The sequence below is a fragment of the Lonchura striata genome, chromosome 2, assembly GCF_050655825.1.
Source record: "Lonchura striata isolate lonStrDom1 chromosome 2, ASM5065582v1, whole genome shotgun sequence".
Lineage (NCBI taxonomy): Eukaryota > Metazoa > Chordata > Aves > Passeriformes > Estrildidae > Lonchura > Lonchura striata.
In genome coordinates this window covers 107099250-107115085 of record NC_140704.1, presented here as the reverse complement: position 1 = coordinate 107115085, position 15836 = coordinate 107099250, and the positions used below count along the sequence as shown (strand labels likewise).

General features: G+C 39.7%; 1 protein-coding gene across 1 annotated transcript in view; it reads left to right on the top strand.

The window, feature by feature from the left end:
• Positions 1-9109: 9109 nt before the first annotated feature.
• Positions 9110-15836, top strand: part of ARHGAP28 (Rho GTPase activating protein 28) — a 75896-nt gene continuing 69169 nt past the window's right edge. The window contains exons 1-2 of the mRNA XM_021525193.3: positions 9110-9249; positions 9417-9691. Of these exons, the coding sequence (XP_021380868.3) occupies positions 9561-9691 (131 nt within the window). The 5' untranslated portion in view covers positions 9110-9249; positions 9417-9560. The remainder of the gene's footprint in view (positions 9250-9416; positions 9692-15836) is intronic.

Below are 15836 nucleotides of genomic sequence, written 5' to 3'. Positions count from 1 at the left end.
TACATGCAACTTTTTTCCTCTAGCAGAAATGCCCTTAGAATAACTGCAAATTTTTTTCTGTTGTTTTGAGAAGGCCAGCAATTTACACTAACAAAATTGACACAATAACCCTGAGAATGCTTATTTTTCCATTAACAATGTACAATGGCAAAATTTAATGGGAAATTTCCATGTTCTTAAACTCTGATAAAACTTTCAACTATGAAACAGAATTCCTTGTGCCAGTATCACAGAGGGAGAAACTCATGCCTGACCTTGTTAAGCAAAAAAAAAATCTAAAATGTTCTCTGCAATCTCCTTAGCCAGTAATTCCCAGATCCTTGGTATTGCAAAATTTCCTTCTGTTTACCCCCCGATTATGATAACTCATTTAGCTAACTATGGTGATGCAACCACCTCCTTGCAGCAGGGAGAAAATTTATTTGTAGTGCTTCTAAAACATATTTAAGTTCACAGTGTTCAATACCGTGACATAAAAGTAGCCTAAAAACATGACTTGATATTTTTAGCAAAGTTGTGTTCATGTATGTGTTTTCACTTAGGGCTAATCTGTATGATTTAATAACCATTAGGTGGAAAGCCCTCAAGTCTCCCTAGATACCCCACCAAAACTGGCACACACTCACTGCAGAGAATAAATCTCTAACTAAGGGAAGAATGTGCATTTCCGTAGCTCACATGGTATGCTCTCCATATCTCCTGTTATGGTTCTGTTTCTGTGGCTGATTAAATGTATTACCTTTTTTACCCATTCCTTTACAAAAGTACCCCCTAAATTGTTGATTAATTGTGGGTTGTCTGCTTTTTTTTTCTACCTCTGTCAAGGTTGGGATTGAAGGCACTTGAGATGGTATTTCATGTTTGGACTCAGGTATTTATTATTTCTTACCAATGTTACAACCTCACAGCCATGAGTTCTGCAGTCTTTCATTAGCAAGGCATAAAATGGCCCCAGCTAACTCTTTGTTACAAGGTCTTTTAAGACTAAATTATCCAATTAAGAAATGACACCTAGATTATTTTCCCTTTTAACCCAATAACTGATCCCTTGAAGCCTGCAATGCAGACTTTTCTGTCCAATTACAAAACATCACCCAAACCCATGAAGAAGAACGAAGAAGAAGGTAAAGAACAACCTGCCTCCATCCTCAAAATCCATATTGCTTCATATTTATTTCTATATTCTAAAACCCTAAACTCTAAGTTTTCCACCCTGTGATATTACACACTTCTAATCAACTACACACCCATAATCCCAGTGCTCTTAATCAATTTTGAAAGTCTTCTCCACAGCCTCAGGGCAAATGCAGTGCTCTCTTGTGAGTCTGTGCCTTTCAGCACAGGAAGTTTAAAATTCTCAGCATACAGGATTCCAACAATTAATTAAGCTGCCACCAAACGTGATTAGGGCACAGGACTGTGGGTCAGGCAGTTCCCTCTATAGTTATGTCTGGCACCCAGCATTTTCCTGCAAAAGACAGTTACAGCATGACAGAATAACAGACTCAATTAGGCTGGAAAAGACCTCTGAGATCATCAAGTCCAACTTATGACAGAACACCATCCATGCCAACTGGACCAGTGCACTGAGTTCAGTCTTCTTAAACACCCCTGTGGACAGTGACCCCATCACCTCCCTGGGCAGCCCATTCCAAAGTCTAATCACCCTTTTTGTAAAGAATTTCTTCTTAATGTCCAACCTAATCTCCCCTGGCACAACTTAAGGTTATGCCCCCTTGTCCTTTTCCCTAGATGCCTGAGAGAAGCTGATCCCTACTTGACTACAACCTACTTTCAAGTAGTTGTGTCATGAATGAGTGTTTAAGAGCACTTAAAGAATTATAGGAAAAATTACAAAAAAACACAGATTTAATATAAAAGCACAATAAAGTTTTCTGGTGAGGTTCACTCTACTACTTGTTCTAGTATGCTGTTTATAGGGTTACAAGAGAGTGGACTTTAGCCATAATAATGTTTCATCCTGGCCACACTTGGGGTTGGAAAGTTTCTTTGGAAGTTTGAAAACTCATTCCAGCCCTTCTCATGGATGGATGTCATACTGCCAAACATTCAGTCATCCGGGACCTCCTGATTTAGCCAGGACTGATGATAAATAATGGAAAGCAGTTCAGCGAGCTCTTCCACCACCCTAGTATGAATCCCACCTGCTCCCACAGACTTGTGAGCGTCGAAGTGGCACAGCAGGTCACTAACTAGCTCCTCCTGGAGTTTGGGGGGTCCATTCTGCTCCCCAACCCTGTCTACCAGCTCGGGAGACCAGTTGCCCTGAGAATAACCAGTCTTACTCTTAGAACAGTGAGGCAAAGAAGGCATTAAGTACCTCAGTCTTTTCCTCATGTTTGGTAACTATATTCCCCCCACATCCAATAAAGAATAGAGATTTTTCACTGCCCTTTTTTAAAACCATTTTTTATTATCCTTTATATAATTGGTCAGATTCAGTTCTAACTGAGATTTTGCCTCTAATTTTCTTTCTGCATGAACTAATGACATTCTTAAACATTTTCTGAGTTGCCTGCCCTTTTTTCCAAACATGATACAACCTTTTTTTCCCCATTTTTGTGAAAAGCTCCCTTCTCTACCAGGTCAGTCTTCTTTCCATCTAGCTGGTGTTTCAATGTCTCTATTCCTAAAACACAGTGTGTTCATGGAGGGGTTTATGAAACATGCCTTTCCCACAGGTATCTTTAATGCTATAAAGTGAATGCCAGCCTTTGATAATATGATTTCAAAATGAAAATACATTTATATTAATAATGGTGCCATCCAGTGCTTTTCTGCTGCATATTAAATTTATTTAGATATATTTAGTCTGTTTTATTTTAAATTTGAAAACATCCTCTTCCTACTGTTCATAAATTATACAATTAGGGTTTAAATTTGTAACAAACCTTCAAGTAAATTATAGCATTAAATTTACTTATAGAGATTTTAATTTGGTTTATTTGTGCTTCCTCTTACTGAAAATCTTTAGTGCTGCTGTAAATCAACATATATCAATTTACTTTTGCAGCAGATCTGAATTTGAAGTTACTAACTTCTAAAAATGTCTCTATCAAAAAAGCAAAATCCCTTTTGAATCTAACTCACTTCATTGTGCAATAACTTATCTAACACAGGTATTGCAGGGAAGTTCTGAGATAGCACTCCTGCATGACCAACACAAGAATAGGATTTCCTCTGACAACATTAATAACTATTTCTGTGGTGATATGTCAGTTCTATAATTAGCAGATGAGAAGAGTACTTTCTTCACTTTTGCATAGAGAAGGCAACAGTTTAGTAACCGGGAATTCATCATCAAGACACAGAATGTGAAAGCAGGATGAAGATGTAAGATATGCTTTTTGAAATACACCCCTCTTCTATAGATGGGAAGGTGAATTTGAGGTTTCACTCCTTGTATGGAGATGTGAAAAATCCAGTTAATCATGCTATTCGACTCTGTAATTTAAAAAAATGCAGCTCTTGATTACTCTTGAAAAGGAGTAGAATGCAATCAAAACAAGGCAGCTGATATTGACATGTCTGGCTATGTGCCCAAGGAACATTAGTGGTTCCTGTTAACACCTTTCTACCTTGCTTCATCAAGTTTCTCACATATTCCTCAGAACATAGCTTAAAGAATGGTTTAATTAACAGAGCTGTCCCCTGGTGAACACATAGCTCAGCTTTCAAATACACCAGCAGAGCTGGGGTCTACTGCTACTGCCTGGGAAAAAAGCTCAGTTATGAAACGGCAAAATGGAAAAATCATTGGCAGGATTATGGGGAAATACACATTGTATTTTACATAAAGCCATCCCTAGTAAATTTTGTTGTTTCAGGGTTATAAATGTTACAAAAAGGCTGAATGTGAAGTGATTTATGAATGTAAAAAGAAAGAGGCAACCTTCTTTTTCTTGTGTTTGGATATACTACCAAAGTGCTGCTGTAAGGATAAAGGTAGATTCACAAATCATTACTAACTTCAGAAATTGCATTTTTCCTTTGTTGCCTAAAAAAAAAGGAATACCTTTCTTAAATGTTAAAATGGTGGTTAAAGGTGGAGGGTGAGGAGGTGCAATGTGAATATATATACATATCCTAAACAAATACATATACGCACAAATATACACAGCCTCTTAGGAGTTTGACTGGCCCCTGGAAAATAGTACTTTTTATAAGACTAAAGGTATAAATCTCTGGTTGGCTTTTTATACAAAACCCTATCTTCCTATTTAACTTTTTATTACTAACCTATTTGTATGATGCGTAATCTATAAATGTTTATAAATAAGTATCATCTGAATATGAGGACTCAATTTCCAGGACATACACATATGTACTGAAAATGCTCATTGCTGTCTATCCATGACCATTTTTCCCCTTCCACACTGCAGAAACAAATTCCCATTTTCAGCTCGTGCTTAGAGGAACATTTCAAAGAAGAAACCAGCCTCTCCCAGTGCTACTTTTCTTAACCACATTACCACTCCTTCATGTAATTTTAACTTACTGCCTCAGAACAAAAAAGAAAAAACAGACCACAGCATTCAGCTGTGGATGTCAGCTGTCCCAGCTGAAGTGCTTAGATCAACATGTCATGAAGGAGCATAAACCTCATGGATGAATGAAAGGATATGAGCTTTTTCTGAAATTAAACCTCCAGAAAGCCCTATTGTGGCAGACAGATTAAGGAAGTTTCCTTTCTGGACATAATTAACATGGGAATAATATGTGGGTAGTTTCATCTGGGTTAAGGAGAAGCAACTTTTAAGATCTTAGAAAATAAATGAGGGTCACTGTTCAGCAAGAAACTACACAAAGTTGCGTAAATAATTTTTTCTACCCTTTAATATCCTTTTTAGGATAAAAGAATCCATAGTAAATCAATTTTTAAAAGACCATGTTAAAATTCACCAAAATGTGATATATATTTAAATTGAGTCTGGAACCAAAAAATGTGAGGCTATATTTAACAAAGATGAATGCTTGTTTTATACTTTAATTACAAACCTTTGCAAAACCACCAGTTGCCACAATACCTGATTTCTATTATCTTTGCTTAAATAGCCTTGTTAATTAGCCTCCTTTTAAAGGATAAGCAACAGTATTCTCTGTCGTTTCTGTTCTCAGTTTGAAAAGACAAAGCAGAATAACAAATAATTTTCTCAATTTTTTTTATTTTTTCATTTATGTCTTTTTCAGTGTTATAAAAGCAGTAGGTCTCACCCATGCCCTCATTTTCCCAGCTGACCACAACAAGGCACACGCACAGCTCTCCTTTATAGTAGAAAAAAAGACTCTAATCCTTCCAGTATCACCAGAATATAAGGTTCAGAGGCTAAACCAAGATTAAAAAATATCCTTCATTACACATAAAATTATCTGAAAGGAAATAGACCTCAAGACACAGTGAAAATTCTCCTGACACAAAGTCAGCCCCTTCTCAGACACTTTTTTTTCGTGTGAATTGGTACTGAGCAGTAGAAGATGCACACATCACTGCACTTGGTTTTTATGCAATGTTGTGTCACTGCTTGTTCTGAGACAGTCCAGGTGCTTTCTGATGGCACCAACTCTTTGGTATGATGAGGCTTTCTGCTCCCCACCCAAACATCTTTCCATCCAAATGAAAAATTAGAGAGAAGTAAGAGATACCCTTTGCCTTCTCCACCTCCTTGATCCCCCTACCAACCTCCCAAATAAAGATGAAGAAATACAGTGGTTCTGGATTTGGTTACTTTCACACAGACAGATACAAAATTTACTGCAAGAGGGCTGGGGAAATTTAGACAGTGCAAGAATTACATTTTTCTATGTATTATTTCACTCATTTTCCCTTGATTTAACCAGTGAAAAATGCTGTGCTTTACACAGCTTCCTTATAAAACATAATCTAACAAAAACTGAAGTTAATCTGGTCCAAAATTAACTTCTGGGTTTTGCCAATTTTGTCTAATTTTGCCCTGGGTAATTTAAGCTGGAAATGAGCAATGAAATTCAGAGACTTTTGTGTGTTTTGCAGTTCAAAGGGGAATCTTCCACTTTCCAGGATCTACTCTTAATGGTGAATGTTCTGACCATGTCAGGACAAGAATCCCTAGCTGACAAATCCTATTCTTTTAAGTAACAACACCCCCTTGAATTTGACCAGAAAAGGCTGTTTAAAATCAGTTTGAAAACATTAGAGTTCCTTTCGAAGCAATAGGTACTAAATGTGCTATGCAAATGTTGCCCATCATCTTGCTGCCAAAATGGTTATTAATTAATTAAATGTAGATACAGAATTGCTATTAATAACAGCAACACTTTCTTTTTCATTTCAGTAACCTTGAACTAGTGACTTTCTGTGTGTTTATATTTCTTGTTTATGGCTGTCACAGATATTCTTCAACAGATGAGCTGAAGGCTTGATCATACAAGCATATAGCCACTAATGTACGTTTCTGAAGTAACAGGTCAGTAAAGATTTCTCACTCCTAGTTCAAGCCCACTAATTCTTATAGAATTATTTTTTATTAATTATTTTGCAAATGTGTGAAAGTGCAAAGCACTCCCCTTGACAGAAGCACAACTTAAAATATGAAAGCACAAGCCCCTTGACTACAAAACCCAAGACAGCTGCTCATGGGATTATGGACCACAGACTCCCCACAGACTCTTCTCTTACTGCACCTTCACTTTACTGCTTGCCACCAAAACGATCCTCACAATATTTTCTTCCCACTAAAATGTCATTTGCATAGTATTTGAAAGGTCTAGAAAGCTATTAAGTATCTGAGAAAACAATTAGAACTGTCACAGTCCTGAGTGCTTCACAAACTAGTATTCAAGGGAATCTTACAGAAACACAAACACATTCGATTAAAATACTTTCCTACTTGTTTCCTTATAAACCAGGAAAACAACTTCATTGGGAACAGAATTGCTCTGATAGAGCTGGAGTCCAGCTCATGTTGTCTTGTACACTTTTCTTATGGCTGTTCATTAGCCCAGTTAAAACTCTGTTTAAAGGCTGATGTGTGTGTCTTGTTGATTTAGCATATTTTTTGGGGTTTCAATAAGATGCAGATGTCTAACCCCAAGAGCAATTAGGCATATAAACATTTTTAGCTCTTGGTTTGATACATGTCTTTTGGCTGATCAGTTTTCAAAATATCTATTTGTACTTTTGCCAAATAGTCTACCATTTCTATATATGCCTTCAGATTGCACATCAGCCCTTTATAAATCTCCAAATAAAATCTTCAATGTTTATTTTTTCTTAGAGAAAATCCCATTTAATAAGTGTGGGCCTCCTTTATTTATACGCATTTTTCTATTGAGATGGTAGCTGTATACTTTCTAAATGTTGGTGTTTGAAGGGTTTTATTATGGAAAGAGAAAATAAAAATAATACTAAAAATATATTGCATTTCTAGTGTGGGCTTTATCTATACATATCTTAAAACACATAATCATCACTTTTTGGCTGATGGTACTGCAAAAAGACTAGTGTTTAGAAAGGAAAAGGCTTTCCTGGAGTTTAGCCAATATTTTGTCAGCATCCTGATCTCCTAAAGGACATCCACTTCCTTTTTGATAGTGTTTGGTTCATTTCACTATGTGTGCTTTTTCAGGTGCTTAATTTCTTGAAGTAAATTGTGAAGAACATCCTTAAAGGGTGTCAGCAAATATTTTATAACATATATTTATCGTTTTTTGCTCTCAGATCCTGTTTGATATATACATATTGGTTGATTATTATTCAAAATACCTATTTGCATTTGTGCCAAATATAAAGTTCTATTAACAATTACTCCCCCTTGTCAGAGAAGGGGATTTCTCACCCTCTGGTCTAGGAAGGAAAATGTAAAACCAGGATAAGACCGAACACCCCAGTAATCACAGAACACTGGTCATTGCCTTCATCCCAGCCATCACTCATGGCACCACGGCCTATGGTCCTAGTGCTGCTTCCAGGGATTACTCAGAGCCTTCTCCTTCATTTCTGTCATCTGTACGTGGCTGCATGGAAGCTCCTAGAAGGCGTCCACACTGCCATGTAAGCAGCCATGATTTTATCCTGGGCAACCTGGCCTGAAAATATTTGAGCCAGGATATCTTAACAGCATAGCAAGAGCAGGCTTAGAGGCTCTGTACATTCAAATATTTATGCTTCCTGGGTGAGTCTGGCAAGAAGTGCTGCCAAGTGTACCTTTATCAGTGTCCTATGCTGGCTAATTTAAAATTAACTTGGGCACTGCCTACATGAGTCGCAGCAGCGTGTTTGACTGAAACCACTGTGTCCCTCCAAGCAGGGTACCCAGTTCAGGGGGAGGGTGGAGGTGAGAAGATAATTTTATGATTAAAAACCTGAGCTGCTTCACCAGAGAGACTGATAGTGTAATATAGCACTGCATAGCAGTGCTGGAGAGAGAAACCTCACTCAAGGGAGACACAAAAGAGAAGACCAACAAGCATTTTGGAGTGAACTTGCGCTCAGGATGCTGCTGGCAGCTGTGCCAAAGCTGCACGGAGGTCGGTCTTTCACAGCTGTGCTCAAAAGGTGCCCAGAGACATGTGGCCCAATGAGTAAAATAGGAACATCTTTGACATGATTTCATAGGCAGGACAGTAGTTTTCAGGAATTTGCATTTATCAGAAACTTATCTTTAAAAAAACAAACAAACAAACCCTAAAGAAGTGGCAAAGGAAAATAAAGGGATTTACAAATTTTCTCACTTTGTCCTACAGTTTTCTCTGAGTATTATTTCAGAATGAGACCCTGATTGTTCTTCTTGATTGTCTCCTTTGAGTGAAAAGCACTTAATTAACACAGAGAGATCAAGTTAAATCATGAAAAAATATCAAGTATATTGGTGTGTATTTATTTACAGGATTGCTCCAGATGAACAGGAGTAATTCACTCATTTTCCACTGCTTTTCTAAGTATGCACACAGCCATATCAGGCAAAACGAAAGCTTAATCTGTTTTCAGGAGACAGCAAGTGCAGTTCCTCGCCATGGAAATGATCCAGCATGTAGGAAATCACAGCTCCCGCTGCTTGGTGATTTAAACGGAGCAGATCCCGCGCGGTTCCTGCATCCCTTGGAAGAGTCCCTGCTCCACCAAACCATGTGTCTGTGTGCTTGAGTACTGCTGTCCACCAGATCGTTTCACTTAGGCAAGACTAATTCAGGAACAGGAGGAGTAGCGCGAATTTGCTTTTAAAAAGGAAACAAGAAAAAAAAAACAAACAAGTAAGTAGAGAACTATTCGCGGGGGGGAAGTGTTCGGGCAGGAAGCGTCCCGTGCAGGACGGCAGGATTATCTCAGGTTTCTCTTTTCCTAGGAATGTAGTAACTTCCCCGTGGGTTGTTTTGTGGGCGGTGTTTTTGAATTTATGCTAATTGAGCTTCGCTGACAGGGAGAGGAGCCGTGTCTCGGTGCCACAGCTCTCCTGACAGCCGGCAGCGGCGAGCGGCCGCCGGGCCGGGCCATGGGCTGGTGCCTGTGACGGGGCCACTCGCCCGCCCGCCGGCGTCGCCCGCAGCGCGGCCGGCATGTGCCTATGACCATGGAGATGAAGGACTCGGGCAGCGTGGTGCTGACAGCCTACCATCCCCACAGCCCGGCCAGGATCCCGGGCATGGAGCAGAGCTTCGTACAGGACATCCCGCCCAGCCATTCGCCCACCAGCAGGTAAGGCCTGAGGGGCGGGGGGCCGGTGGCATGGCCAGCGCTGGATGTGTGTGTGTCCTGGGTGTGTGTCCTCTGCCAGCCTGAGCGCTTCGCTCTGCTCATGGCGTGTCTCCGCCGGGGAAGCGGTTCAGCGCAGGGCTGCGGGTTGGCGCTGGGACGGGGAAACACGAGTGCGTGTTTTAAATGTGGCAAGGCGACAGATCAGCCCAGTTTGCTGCCCAGGATACGCACCAAGACAGTCCCTGCGAAAAAGGCACGTGGCTCAGGCTTCTGCTCAGATCGCTCAGGACTGTATTGACGAAAAGTGAGGTGGTGGGACCGGCTGAGCTTGGCACTCAGAAAGTTGATTCTGGCTTTGGTTTAGAGGATTATTTAATTCTTTCTCCGTTCACTCGCCGGGTCAAAACCAGCCCTTGTGCTTTTATCCGTGAAACTGAGGTTGCTGCTTTGCTTTGCACACCCACCTACACACAATGGGAGACTGCATCGCTAAAAACTTTGTCTAAATACGAAAATTCCTTTGTGTTGCAGGAAACTAAGTATTGTCTTAATTAATGCAGTCGTGTGTATATTTACCTTCCTGCCTTGTAAGAATGCATGTATTTGCACAGTTCGAAAACAAGTGGTTTGAGCAGTTTCACTATTTTAGAAAGTCTGATCTTTCTCCTAAACGTACATATCTGTGTTTTGCAACTTTCTCCAAAAGAAGTGATATAAAAGTTCATACTGTAAAAAGTTGAAGAAAGTAGCAAGTCTTGCCTATGGCTTGACTGAAAAAATAAGAACTAAAGTCTGAAGAAACAGCAGATGACATTATCCTCATGAATTAATTCTGTGTCTTCTCGTAATAAAAATAATTATATTTACTTCATATTGTTTATTTATAGCCCAATAGCTATTTTGTTTTCAATGTCATTATTTAGATTAGCTGCATCTTCCTGTTCTTTGTGTGTTTCCCTGGCTGTCCCATAAAGATAACTCCTTTGTTCTGGTAAACTGCTGTTTGAGAGCAGTACCAAAATACACAATTACATGTTGAGAAAAGAAACGGAGTCTGGGCTTTTAGACGCAGTAAGAATGGCATTTGCTACTCAAAACAGAGAGCAGTGGTTTGGCATTGGGTTACAGGGAAGTATGCATTTTTTTTCTCTGTGCTCTTCCCTTAGGAAGAGCATAAACTCAATCTCCCTCTAAGTTTGTGAGCAACAGAAATGTGGTATTTTGCTGTTTTTCTTGTAGGCGTGCTAATTGTTTTAAAATGCACTTGAAACTTAAGCTCAGAGTGTCTGAGGGTTTAAATCGCACATAAACCACATGCATATCACCTACAAAAAGCAGAAGTGCCAATTACAGCTCCTGAAAGGAAAAACTAAAGCGGATCCTGACATTTTGATGAGGAACATATTTTGGAAGCTCCTGCCATGAGGCAAAGCCATGTATCTCTCTCTATGTCTACATATCTATAAGATTTTGGTGATATCTCCCCTTTCTTGTCCTCAGCTTCCCACAGCTGTCTAATAGCAATAGTCAAATTCTGCCATATGGGCAGTCAGTGGCTATCTGAATTTACAAAGCCTGTTCGAGAGAGTGATTTTATTAACCCAGCATGAAGTCCTCTGGAATGCAGAACCCATGAAGGCAAATGTACTGAGTGTTTTAGCAAATGGTAAAACAGGCTCTGGCTTAATCCCTACTTCATCTTCTAAGAACTCTTTCCTGGACTGCATTTTTTGTATAGTTTCCTCAGCCGCCATCTAATCCAAGACCTTTTATTATAGGTTCTGTCTGGTGTTCCTTGATCCCTAGGGCAGCTACCCACACTATGGCGTGTTAACTCCTTAACTCTTCAGGAAAATTATTCAAAAAAGCATGAAAAGAGCAGAGGTGTCACCCTTTTCATGTTTGATAACAAAAACAGTTGGGACCCAGAGCCTGAAGTTAGCTGCTTAAGTTACATGTAGCTCTAAAGTAGTCTGTGTTTGAGATATTTATTCATTGGAATATAATCTGTCTTGGATATTAGCCTTTAATGTGGTAAACTGCTGACCCGTTCTCTCTCAGTTTAGGGATCAAGATTCTTCATTTTCCTTTCTCTTGTCATAACATTTTGCTTGCTTTAGAGTGATGCACTCTTTGTATTAGAATAGCTCCACTCACCAGAGTCACGCTTGGAGTTGTCTTCCAGCTATTTTCTCTTGCAGAAATTTTCCCTTTGGAAACCCTCTGATGAGAGTTTTCTCACAAAAAGTGGAATCTAATGCAGCCTCAGACAGCAATTAACTGCATCACTCCCCACTGTCAAAAAAGAACACTGATAAAAAAAGAAGGAAATATTTAAGTAACCATCACGAGCCCCTAAACAAATAAGTAATCTTAAATACTCTTGACAATCCAGACACACAGCTGAGAAGCCAGTGTACACAAAAGGTTACACTGACAGATGCATCAGGCCACTTGGATTCATATTCATACACAACTCTCACAGGGCCAACCAGGCTGGTATCCTGTGTGCATTTCTAAAACACGCTGCCAGCATCAGGGTCAGCATGAAGTGTAGCAGCTGCAAGTATTTCCATTTCTACGCCCAGTGGGTATATACCCCATAATAACTTAGGGGATAGTAGCTGGTGGGCTGTAAGGAGAACAGGAGAAAATTTGCTTAAATTGCTTTGAATGGAGGATGGATCTGTATACAGTGAAGGATGGAAAATTCATAGAAATAATGAAGAGGAGAGTGGGATGAAAGTTTGACTGCATAGTGATGACATCACCAGTTTGCAAAGGAGAATTGTAGCTTCCAAATATAGCACTGGATAACATCAATAAAGTGTCTAAGAAAGGGACCACAAATTCCAGCCTTCCTCCAGAACAAGAGTTTATCAGAGGGACTAACGATTTTAATATCTTTACTTCAATTATCCATATAGTTCAATTATATGTTTCTCTGTTGCATCTTGCAGACTTATTTAATCAGTTCTATACATGAGCTGGGGTGAGCCCTGAAAACTGCACTATTGAGTATCCTAGAAGAATTCTCCAGGCAAACCTTCCTTTAATGCTAATATAACTAGCAAGTTAATTTTCCATTTTCTCATGAGATATTAAGGTCTCTTTCCTTAGCTTACCATCTGCTTTTATGTGCATTTTATAAGCATTTATAGTACTCATATCTTTTTTTTTTTTTATTTATTGCTTGTGAGAATGAGGTGTTGGGGAGATCTGTTTTGTTTGCTTGCAAGTCAGGCTAGCTTTACAGCATACGAGTATAATGGGAAAGATTCTTGTTCTTGTGGCAACCTCATAGCTCTTTTTAAATCATGTTTATTAGAAAATAGATGTCACAAGTACCAGCACCAAAGAACCCAGAATATCACACTATCCCTGTCAATACAGATCCTGTCTTAGTGCAAAGGTTAAAGTGCTGATTCATGTTACTTAATGGTCAACTTTGGCTTTCTCATTTCAGAGAATGAAGGACTTTGTAGTGCACAAATACTGTTCCTGGGTTATATAGAGGAAAATTTGGGCCATGGCCATATGTCTTTCTCACATCCACTTTCTATCCTGTTAGGAGTAGCACAGGAATAACTCCCATGCTCAGAGGAAACAGGCGTGACCTTTATGCCAAATGGTCAGAGAGCTCTCTAAGGTAATTATGCAATTAGGGGAAGACAAAGCATTCCTAAATGAGTCATGCTCCAGCTTTCCTTGACTTCAGTATGATAATTAGTGTGTTCCTCTGTTTGCTATCAGCACATCTACCACCAAAGAACTCATCCTCTACTGCAAATCACATTTTCACTGCAATAAGTGGCTGTCACTTACATGAGTATAAAATAAGAATTAGGGGAAAGAAAAAGCATGTTCATAGGGTTTGTTTCTGCAGAATGGTGTGAGAGCAGCTTTTAAAGTGCACATTAAGAGCTTTTTATACATGGAGTAACCTTTTCAATCAATAATCACACAAAGAGCAGCATATATATATATTACCAAACCTAGGAGCTTGCTTTACCTTACATAGGTAAGATGTCAAAGTAGATGTCAGCACTACTGATCAGCACAGCCACGAGCCCTTCTTAACTTCCCTAGTCCCCTGCAAGTCTGGTACTTCCAGTTGTTTCAGAGAAATGCCTTCCCAATCTCTTTGCATTCAGCATGCCTCCCTCCTCCTACTGTCAGAGGGTTGACTTTCAGGCAGACATCACTAAACTGAAGAGTCAAAAAAGAATAAGAATATTTTCTATATTGGTTGAAAAATACTGTGGATTGAGTTACCTGCTCTCCAAGTCTAAGACTTGCAGAGTTGGAGCTGGTAGTCAAGTCATTACACTGGACAAGCATGACACCAGATTGTTTTGTAGGATTCATTCCTCCTTGCAAGCCCCAAGATACTACAGATATATGTCAAGGTGAGCTTAAGTGTCCAGAAATAATTCCCTGGAAGAAATACAACTGCAGGAGGAGTATTTACAGACCAAAATTTGTCTTGTGACAGGAGAAGCTATGTGAACAGCTCAGGTTTTATCCCAACAGAAGCAGATTTTATCTCACTGAAGTAAGGTCTGTAAGCCCCAGGGCCAGGTGATCTGGGTTGGATTTCTGTCAGTGTTGATTGAGCAGCTCCCCTGCTCAGTTGTATACAAGTGATGTCAAGAATGTCTTCTTGGTGATGCAGGATAAACAACCTTAACTATTTTGGATGTTTATCTCACCTTATCATAAACTTTCCCAGAAGGCAAAAATAAAAATCTGGCTCCTTTTCCACAGTAGATCTTGACATGACTTGAGCCTTTTGCAGTAACTTGGACTAGAAAGCTATGAATTTAAAAATTTTACATGTACTAAATGTGATAAAGAAAATCCCAGAAATCAGTAGCCTAGGAAGAAACAGCATCGGCACCAGTTGCACCAAACAAAAAAAAATATGGAAAAAATAACCTTGTTACAACTTAAAGAAGCTTTCTAAAATATGATTTTTAAAGTATATTTTTATAGATGCTAATAATAATAATTCTTAATAAAATACTTACCAGGAGGATGAATATAAATAAGTCAGACAATAGTAGACACACTTTTCCTGTAGGTTTTAGAAATATCCTTGTCCTCTGGGAGCCACTCTGAGGAATGTAGTATTTATAGCCAGCTCCTCATGTTGTGGTTGAAACTAGAGTTGGCTTCTCTGGTTTCTTTTTAGTTTGGTGCTCCTGCTGCTCTCCCTGGTACCTCCATATGTAGAGCTAATGAAAAACATCTGGCACTGTCCCTTTGATCATTTTGTTGGGTTGAGCATTTAGCCAGCTGCCCCATTCATTTTTAACTAAGTCACTTATCTCTGATTACATGAGTGTTGGAACTGCCTGCAAAAAAAAGAGTAGGACCTGAGAGCCCTGCATGCCCTACACAGTCTTGTTCAGATTGCATCTGGTAGCCTGACATCACTGGCATAACAAACTGCCAGGAATCCACAACCTTAGTGTTACTTCTGCACAGGAGATCATAATAATTCAGTGCAAATGTGTGGAAAACGTGTAGAGGTGGCAACTGCAAGACGCAACTATGGAGTACTAGTAAAAGTACTTACCTCGAGCACGATCTGAAAAGCATCTGGTTAGTGCTGTACAAATATAGAATCACATCCTGAAATAGTGTGGGGTATCCACAGCAAACAGTCAAGCTAATATCCTGGATTTCAGCTAACCCCAGTAGAGCAGCCATTTGGCCCACTGCATTGCTCAGCTCCAGCTGTCCCGGCAGCACAGCAGAGCCAGCCCAGCTGGCAGCACATCTGCCAGAGGGGCAGGACCATGTTCTGTGCAGCCTTCAGGTACCACCATGGTGGCTGCATTCAAAAAGCACAGGAGAGGTACCCAGAGAACAGAACCCAGAGTCCCATCCCAAGGTGGTGACTGAAGCTAAGCATCCTACCTAGAATTTTGGCCCCCCTTTTCCTGACTCCTACTTTCTCTCTCAGTGAAAATCAACTCATACCACCCTGGTCTTCCAAGTTCTGTCTGCGTGCTAGGGACTCAGAACAGGAAGGCATATAAAAATAAAATACAAGGGGGTGTGTCGTGTTGCACTGGGGTTGGAAGAAGAGGGGAGCAAAGGAGGACAGGAGAAGGACCACATTCCTAGGTGCATTACC